At 42.5% G+C, this 10,015-nt stretch overlaps 1 protein-coding gene across 3 annotated transcripts in view; it reads left to right on the plus strand.

Annotated features, from left to right (window-relative positions):
- The window catches only part of tnrc18 (trinucleotide repeat containing 18), a 68,500-nt gene extending 62,633 nt beyond the window's left edge, over nt 1–5,867 (plus strand). For all 3 annotated transcript variants that reach the window (XM_036148337.1, XM_036148338.1, XM_036148339.1), the window contains exons 28-30: nt 4–240; nt 360–434; nt 995–5,867. In XM_036148337.1, coding sequence (XP_036004230.1) covers nt 4–240; nt 360–434; nt 995–1,201 — 519 coding nt within the window. In that variant the 3' untranslated portion in view covers nt 1,202–5,867. The remainder of the gene's footprint in view (nt 1–3; nt 241–359; nt 435–994) is intronic.
- Nucleotides 5,868–10,015: the final 4,148 nt, after the last annotated feature.

Below are 10,015 nucleotides of genomic sequence, written 5' to 3' on the forward strand. Positions count from 1 at the left end.
CAGAGACGTGGCATGAAGGGGAAGGCTAAGAAACTCTTCTACAAGGCCATCATGCGTGGCCGGGAGATGATCCGCATCGGGGACTGCGCCGTGTTCCTGTCTGCCGGGCGGCCCAACCTGCCCTTCATCGGCCGCATCCAGAGCATGTGGGAGTCCTGGGGCAGCAACATGGTGGTCCGGGTCAACTGGTTCTACCATCCGGAGGAGACCAACCCCGGCAAGAAACTCACCGATAAGAAGGTCAGAATATGCAGAAAACCTGTTTTCTTTCAATCGAAACGAGTGTGACGGATCAGATTTACCGGAAAGTGCTGCGTTTTTAAGAGTTTCATTAAGTGTGGGTTTGTTTTTCCCCAAAGAACTGGGATCAGATGTGCGGTCAGTCTTTACCAGCGGCTCTGCACTCGTCCATCCAGAGGAAAGACTTCATGGAGGTGAGAGGAGGTCAACCCCACTAACTCTTGCAGCGGTATTACTCGTGCCATCATTGTAAAGAAAGCAGAGGAAAAAACCAAACTTCTGACCAGCAGAGCAGGAGAGAGGAGGAGGCAGAGGGTAAAGGGAGCTAAAATAAGAGCAGCGATGGTAGGGCTGGAGCTAATTTCAAGCTAGCGGCTTTAAAAACCCCATAGAGAAATGGTGCAATATTCGCAGGATGGTCAAACTCTGCTTTGTCAGTGAAGAAGACCAGAGATGCTTTGTCTCCCTTCCAAGGAGTAACATGATCTGGTTGATGTTCCAAGAAACCAAAAATGTTACCTATTGCTACATCAGGACAGCAAAGGACATCTGATCAAATTATTATTTCTATATGTGGGAATTTTTCCCCCTCCACTAAATATTCTCAAATTAAAGAATGGATTTTCTATGTTTAGCCTGCAATTAAAGATGCTTTTACTTTAAGACCTTTTTAAAAATCTTTTCCTCAGCTGTTTTATTAACGTGGTGACTGAGCAGCAGGTGAACGCCTCATGTTTTGCCGTCTGTGTCGCAGCGTGCCCTCTACCAGTCGTCCCACAGCGACGAGAACGACGTGCAGACCATCAGTCACAAGTGTCTGGTGGTGAGCGTGGAGGAGTACGAGCAGATGATCCACACCCGCCGCTACGCCGACAGCGAGGACCTGTACTACCTGGCCGGCACCTACGAACCCACGACCGGAATGATCTTCAACACGGACGGCGTCCCGGTCATCTGCTAGAAGAGCTACTGAAACCAAATCACGGCACGACCTCGGCGAGGACCTCGGCCCGGTCTGTGGTCTGATCACTGATCTTGATTGTTTTGAATGCGGACCGTGACTCCATGAACTGAACAGCTCCCACACCACCATACACTTCAGAGAGAGACTGTCGACGACAGCGCTAACTACGGAGACGGGGAGACACTACAGACAGTATTAAGACAGAACCGGTCTCCTGAAGCATTTGCACACACAGACTTCACTATCCCACTCTATTCACGGGGGAAAAAAGGTATAAATACTTCCTATTGTGTGTAAATATCTCCCCAGCGGAAACAGACACATACCGTATGTATGCTCACACGTGCACAAACACGCTGTAAATACTCCCCCCTTATGTAAGAGACGGCGGTATCTATAGGAAAAATCTAAGTGTTTTATTTTCATGTGATAGATTTATGTCAGAGTACTTTTTTTTTTCCGAAGAGGTAAACAGTAAAGAAGCTTTAACAAACTGTGAATGATGAAACAGGAGAGGCACATGCCTGTTCGCCCTACAGGGGGAAAGCTGGTGTGATGTTGTGATTATGATGTTCCCGTGGTGATGTTACAGTCCCGTTACAGTCCTATAAATGTGTGTACAGAACAGCAGGAGCAACAGACGCAAAGAAAGGAACGCACCGAAGAGACAGAGGTAGAATCCTACCGCCGCAATCCAACAGAAAGCACTTAGAAACACTCCCGTTATTTAACCCCCGCCATCCTGACAATCGCAAGTCAGGGCAAAGTGTCCCTGCACTGTTGAAATTTGACTCCCTCGTTAACTCAGGCTAAAGAGAGAGGATGTAATGTCGCATCTTCGGAAGCACTTCTTATTTTGGGATAAATGGGCACCCAAACGCACTATGACAGAAAAACCAGCTGCAGTCGGAGGGACTTCTGTCACCTTCTCCCCGGTTTAGCGCCCAGATTCAGCAACACTTTGCTGTACAGCCATGAGACAGTAGGCATGGGCCGGTATCAGAGTCTCCTGGTTTAACCTTTTTAGTAAAAACACCCAGGGTTTAATTTTATTTACCCAGGAACATGAGCAAAAACCTATTGAACACAATCAAACTGCTTTTATTTAAAGCAGAAAAGCAACAATTATTGCTGCTGTTGCTTAAATAGTCTAATATATATAATAAAACAACGACTTTTCTATGACTTTCATTATTTTGATTTTAAGCAAAAATATAGAATAGGTACCCTCTAAATGTAGCTTTTTAATTGTTATTGCATGCCATTCAGTTCTTTGTAGAGTAAAACAAGTATAAGAATCTGATATTAATGGTTAATAAGTCAGACTGGGTCACTAGCCTGCAGTCTGCTGCTTTACAGGAGCAGCTTGCCAACTGTTGCAGGACCTGTTTAAGAGACACTCCTTTAGTTTCCACACCAGCACTACGTGTTTTTATTACAGGAAATGCTTTTTGTCCTGTTTTCAGACTGGACCCTAATTTGGCAACCATCGTAAACTGTGCGCGTTCTTTTAATCTGACAAATAAGTCCCATCTGCACCCATATTCTGATTTATTGCAAATGACCATACTTGAACTAAGTTGAGGCTTAGGGTGTACCTGAAAATGGGGCACATTTTTTCCATTTCTTTTTGTCGTTAAAAAGTGAAACTAAACATAAATGGAAATTTGTCTACTTGGACAAAAATAAAAAAATAATGTTTTTTTCTTTTCCTTATGAAGAAATCCAAGTACCAAAACAAAATGTCCTCCTTGATGCTGGTAACCGGCCGATGCCTACATGGTGCGGGTGCCTGGAGGCTGTGACAAAGAATTTCTTATTTTCTTTTACGAAGAAGAAAACAGGGCAACATCTTGATCTCAGTGTCTGTGTGGGAACGTTGGGATCAGAAATCCCAGTCAGTGGGAATATTTTAGTTTAATGGTTGCAAACACTGCAGTCAGTCCAAGATTCATCAAGGTCACGGCGCTGATATTCACCACGCAGCTGTTGAAAGTGATCCAATCAGCGTAATTCAATTTTAAACACTCATTTTCCACAGCTTGGCTTCCTTCGTTCTCTCATTGTGTGTGTGCCACCTTCAAATGTCCTGTGGGTTCAGTGTTTTCTCGCTTTCAGCTTCTGCTGTTTTGTGGGAAAGTTTCTTGGCCCTCTTTAATCACATGCTTCCCTCCAAACAATCACAGTTTCCACATGAGTGCACTTTGAACAAGGAGACTCTGAGCCTGGGAGTCTTGTATTGTGTCTTCCTTGAGTATTTACTCCCATCGGACACCCCCCACCCTCCCATTTTACCCCATTGATGCAGGTGAACTAACAAGCGCAGCCACGTCCATCACAACACATTCTGATCGCTGGTTCTTTTAGCTGCCTGAGACTTTTCTTTATCTATGTGCCTCATTCAAGATTTTCCCTCTCTTGTTCTTTTCAGTAAGGCTGCTGAATGTCGTGCTCAGGAACGTGAGTGCTTTAAGCGGCCTTACTTCCCTAGGCCTTATGATGTTTTGCCAAACTCTCGTCTCCCTCTAGTGTCCACACTGTCTTCAGGTCCAGAGGAATAATCCCAAAATTCTTTCCCCAGTCTTTTTGCCTTCTTTGCTATACCGTTTTCTAAAGACTGTCAGATAAATAAATATATATACAGCACGTTACTGGTATGTAACTGCGTTACTTTTTACTGGCCTATCATGACCTGGTATTAGATTCTCACGGTGAGATTAACTTCAGTAAAGAATAAAAAATACACGGTTTCACAATTATTAACACAAAAATTGAAAGACAAAATGTTTAACCCATTTAATTTCAAATGGAAAAGCACAAAACAGTCGGCCAAATTTGTCTTTAATGTCCATGAGAGAAAAGTGTCCGTTTTCTTTCAGCCACCTGACTGGCAGTGCGCAGCAACAGGCAGGGGTGGGATAGATGACGCTCCTTTAGCTTCTACACACAGACTAACCATGATTTTGGTGACTGGAAATATTTCCAGGCTGCCGTGTGTGTGTGTGTGGTAGCCTTCTTTCAGCCAGCTGACCAGTAGTGTGCAGCTGGATTATTTAATGCTACGTGCAGTCAGAGAAACTCCCAGTCACACCAGCACTATTCTTCTCATTTTAAAAGACTCCAAACCTCCTGGATGTCGGAAATCTTGAGCGGATTTGAACCGTAACTTTTTGAAACCTTTGTATACGTTGTTACAGTGAACTGACCCATGCCTACTCGTTCCTTTCTCTCTGCACTGCTGCAGAGTTTGAAGACTGTCTTGTTGATATTCAATAGGTTTTAATATTTTCTACTCTCTTGAGACTTCCTGTTTTTTTTTTTTTGTTTTTTTTTCTCCACATTCGTCTGTTTTTATTTGCCGTTGCTGGCTGCAGAATGTTTTTTCAGGGAAGAACCAATATGCTTTTCTGGCATCTTCCTGTTAAATGAGGCAATTCGGTGCACATTCATGGCTAACCCAGACACGACAGCCTCCCAGTAAAGTTTTTTTTTTTTTTTTTTTTAAACGTGCTGCTAATCTATTCGTATTTAAAACGGTTTAAGCCAGGTACAGAGTTGACTCTATTTGCTGTTTTTTTCCTTTCTTTTGACTTGCTAAAATAATGTATCTGCTAAAGCCACCCCATTTTCCCCGATTATGCTGCTCTTAAGTCCGTTTGAGCGACAGACGGCTCAGATGGATCTCGGTTTGGTATCTGAGCGGCCGGCGTTTGCGGAGTGAACAAGTTTAAAGTGCCCGTTATGAATGTTTGTTTACCCCTGGAGCTGCTGAAGCACTTTTCTCCGTATGTCTGCGTGTGTGTAAGGAGGCTGATAAGACATCACAGTCCTATCTCCTGATAACACACACGTGCACCTACACACCCTGAAAGCCCCTCTTACAGGTGGTCATAATTGCCTTTTTTTTTTTTTTTTTTTTTTTTTTTTTTTTGCCCCCTTATCTCCATTAAAAGCCCAGTCTCCAACCTAAACAGGGTCCGACACTTACACGTTTTTTTACCCTCCACTACGCCTTGATAAATGTGTTTTGTTTCACATGTTGTTTTTAATGTAATGTTTGTTTTGTAATGTTTATTATCAAATTATTTTTGCTGTGCTTATTTTTTGCTTTTTTTTTTTTTTTTAATGTTTGCTTTGCCATTCACCCCCTTCTTCCCCTTTCTGAACAATCGTCCACGCCTCTCAAGCAATACTGCTGACGGGCACTGGGAGCTAGCTGCTAGAAAGAGAGAGAGAGAGAGAAATGGAAGAGCGAGCAAACAAGAGTATGAGAGAGAGAGAGAGAGAGAGAGAGAGAGAGGTGGACTGGAGGCTGGTTCTTCGTCTGCTGTTCCTTCAGTATCGTTATTGTCCTGTTACAGAGAAAAGATTATTTTGAGAATAAACAGAAGAATCATCTAAGTTTTGTAAATGATCCTTCGCTGTCGAGGGAAGAAAACTATCAGAATTTACTTTGTCTAATCTTGTAAAAAAAAAAAATGCAAAATGAATACATTTTAGAGAAATCTGAAGCTACATAGATTCTGTCACCCTATATTAAATGTGTAAGGAACTCTGTTTTTTCCTTTTTTTTACAGAAAGCAACCACGTTTATCAGTGTTTCTTTGAAATTGTTTTAGTAAGTAAATATTTTATAGTTGATCAATAAACAGATGGAACTGTACGTATTTTGTCTTCTGAGTTGTTTCATATATATTCTTTCCATCAGATCTTTCATCTCAAAGGCCTCTGATTTAGACAAGTTATCCATATTTATCCTATCATGCACGACATTTGTTAATAGTTTGTAATATCTTAAAAATTTCTTTTAGACTGTTGTTTTGAACAAAGAACAAGTTAACCAATAAGAAACATAAATTTGCCTATCTTATTGTTATTTCTCATTTATGGGGAAAAAAGGCTTTCCAAGAGGGAACTATCTTTCCATCCATGTCTTGTGTCTTGCTCATCTGAGACAGAGTCACAGACGTATTGGTGATGTGAGACCATGTGACACCACATCTAATTCTGCTGGATCTCAAGGTGCCCAAAAAGGGACATATAGCCCCTCCACTGACTTCTGGATATAGTCTTCTGGTGGGACGTGCCCAGGAATCCTCTAAAAGGAGGCACCAACATTGTATTCTGATCAGAAGGCTGAACCACTTGAAGGACAGTGACTCTCTGGACTCCTCATCTTCACTGATTGAGTCAACTCTACAAAAGAAACTGGTTTCAGTCTTTTGTGTCTGGGTCTCTCTTGTCATGATCCTTTGTCTCTTCACCACAGGTGAAGGTTGGAATGTATACAAACCAGTAAACCAAGAGCGAAATACACAACAACAACAAAATAGTAAAACAAGAAGTGTGTGAAAGGCCAGTAGGTGGCCGTCAAATTGGCATTGCCTTGGTAATGAGTCTGCTTTTTTTCCTCCCTAGTTAATAGTTAAACAGAGACAGTATATTGATTGAAGCTAGACCTGGAAGAAGAAAATTCAATTTCATGAAGAAGGAATCAAGGAATCCCTAAGTAGAAACCTAAGTGACAACGTGACACAGGCTTAAAGATCTCAGAGTGAAACGTCCAGAGCTAAAGAAAGTCAGGAGCAGATCTTAGTCAACAAAGGGTCACAAAGCCATTCTTAAGGCTTTGGGACTCGATCATACCACAGTGAAGCAGTTTCAAGTGAAGACCATCAGAGCAACAGTCTTGGTGCTTTTTTTTTTTGTTTGGTTGTTTTTTTTAGAATCCAGGAAAATTTCTATTATTGATTGAACCATAAATTCTGGATTCTGTGTGGAGTCTGGTCATTGGGACAACGATCCTGCTGTGTTAGTGGGCCAACATTCCTCCACAGTGATGTAAAAGACTCATTTCCAGTTTTCACAAACGCTTGACAGCAGCTGTTCTTGCTGAGGGTGGGGCCTCAGTGATTTTGTTCATGGTTTTTAATGCTTTTATTAGTTATAAAGCTGTTGCCCTACTTATATTATTGTGCGGTTTAAGTCTTTGTGTTGGATGGATTGGATGATTTCTGCCAGATGTCAAACACATACCTCCATCTCAAAGGTGATGGACAATAAAGTTTTCTCATCTTATGGTATTTGGGGCCAAATACTCATTTCAAAACTGCATTTTGTGTTTACGTTCATTTTGTCTCTTAAAATGTCTTGGATCTGAATTTTGTGAAAAAAGCTAAACTGGAGCAAATCTATTAAGGACTATTTTACTGCACTACAGTAGAAACTGAATGACTGGAATGCAAGCCAGAATCTAGTTCATAACTCCACTGATACATAATGGCAGCCATTTATGGATTATGAGGTCAGTTTTTGTGATAGACCTGATTTTTGATATTGGATTTTAAATCTGAAGAGGTTTTAGTTAATTTCTTAATCTTGGGCCTTTAAAGTTCTGACTTTAAAGGGTATAAATGGAGCATTCCAAAGGAAGAATGCTGCTAATGAATACTCAAAATCAGGGTTCCCCTGTCCACTAAACATAGACTTAAATGTGACATAAAATTTGTTTTTATAAGTTCCATCTGTGTTTGCCTCAGATTTCTGGAGGCATGTCATGCGTCCAAATCAACATAGCGATACAGCTCCAAGTCAAAATGGCGCTAAATGGGTACCAAACAGGAAGGGAAAGTGGCACAAAGACTCGAGGGCTCAATCTGAATACATCTAATTATAGTTCTTAGCTCCTGTTCCTTGACCTTCCATGGGGTCAACAGTAAGAACACTATCAGGGGGAAGAATGGAGTTTCTGACTGCTGTGCTGATTTCGGACAGCCTTTAGCTTTGATGTCATTACACGATACAACGCACATGGACGATGCGGGTCAAATCTGGGCCTACAGCCCTCCGAAGAACAACTACAAAGCACACGCTCTCTTCTCTCTGGACATTTTTGTTAATTTCCACGAGGTTAGTTGTGTGGATATGTCACGCAGGCGATTGTGGGATTTCTTATGGCTCCTTAGTGCCGCTAAGATATAATGTGATCTCTCTGTGCTAATGGAACTATGAGAGGAAACATGCAGGCTCCTTTCCCTACATCCTTCTTTACTTACTGCACTATTCGGACAACACTTCTAATGGCAACTGCTGATGCACTTCCACTTTGGCTGAAAAGTCCTTACCAATTAGACCCTTACGAATGCAGCCTTCAGAAAACAACAGCGTGAAGAGATCACTGGTACCAAGAGTTTGGTCATTTATCACCCACACGCCATAAATCAACTGATTTCCATCAAATGCTGTATTCTGTTTGGACCTAAATGTCAGATTTTCTAAGTTCCCATTTCAGAAACAAAAGTTCTCGAGTAGCTTTAGGGTTCAAAATCCAATATGGTTGCAGCGTATGTAGAAAGCAGAAAAAGGGTCCATTCCAATACCCTTATGGAGTGAGGACCCTTTAGCCAAAGCGGAAGTGTCAGCAGTCGCCATAAGTGCTGTCCGAATAGTGCAGTCAGTAAGGAAGGAGGTAGGAAAAGGAGCCTGTATGCTTCCTCTAATGGCTAGTTTAGCATGGGGACCTCATGATGTTCCTTACTGGCGCTAAGGAGCTATAAGGAATCCCACAATCCTTTGCGTAAAATGACATATAAGAACAGCCCACCTCATGGAAATTAACAAAAATGTCTGGAGAAAAGAGATTGTGCACTTTGCAGTTCATTTTCCGAAGGCTGTAGGCTCAGATTTCACTCCCATCATCTATGTGTGTTTCTGTCATGTAATAGTGTTGGAGTTAAAGGCTGTCTGAAATCAGCGCAGTGGTCCAAAACGACTTCCCTCCCCCCTTGATAGAGTTCTTACTGTTGACCCTGTGAAAGGTCAAGGATTAGGAGCTAGGAGCTATAATTAAGGGTATTTGGATGGAGCCAAAGTTACAGGTATAAAATGTTTGTTGTTCTTTGTATCTCATTAAATTTGTGGAATATGCTGTTCTATAAAAATCAATTTGTTAAGATGTCCCTTTAAGATTGACATTACCATTGGAGAGAATTGTTATCAACATGCAAAGTTGGATCAATAACAATCAGCTAAGCCCTCTAGGTTTCTGACCCCGAACTAGAAACAGTGGGCCTCATCAGAGACGACAACGACCAGGACTACAGAGAGGAGGTGGAGCAGCTGGTGGGCTGGTGCAGAGACAACGGCCTGATCCTGAACGTGGAGAAAATGAAGGAGATCATCGTCGACTTCAGGAAGAACCAACCTCACCACGCTCCACTGCTCATCAACATTTCAGCTGTGGAGGTGGTCAGCAGCACCAAGTTCCTGGGGGTGCACATCACGGACAACCTCACCTGGTCTATGAACACCACGTCACTGGTCAAGAGGGCACAGAAGCGCTTGTACTTCCTGCGGAGGATGAGAACAGCACACCTGCCCCCGCCCATCCTCACGACCTTCTACAGAAGCACCATAGAGAGCATTGTGACCAGCTGTCTCTCTGTGTGGCATGGAGGCTGCAGCGCCTCTGACTGGAGGAACGTGAGGAGAGTGGTGAGGACAGCAGAAGGGATCATGGGGGCTCCTCTTCCCTCCATTAAGGACATTTCATCTCAGCACTTCGTGTCCCAAGCCCGTAACATTATCAGAGACCCCTCACACCTCCACCATGGACTGTTCTCCCTGCTGCCCACTGGGAGAACAGGTCCACCAAGTTCTCCAACAGCTTTTTCCCCATTGCCTTCAGACTGTTGAACTATTGAACTCTAAACTGGACTCTGAATCACACATGCACAGAACTGAACTTTATGGCCATTTTGCATCATTAGTTTGAACTGCCAACGTTGCTGAACTTTTATAATCAATTTAAAT

Source organism: Fundulus heteroclitus, chromosome 16 (assembly GCF_011125445.2).
Source record: "Fundulus heteroclitus isolate FHET01 chromosome 16, MU-UCD_Fhet_4.1, whole genome shotgun sequence".
In the NCBI taxonomy this organism is placed as follows: domain Eukaryota; kingdom Metazoa; phylum Chordata; class Actinopteri; order Cyprinodontiformes; family Fundulidae; genus Fundulus; species Fundulus heteroclitus.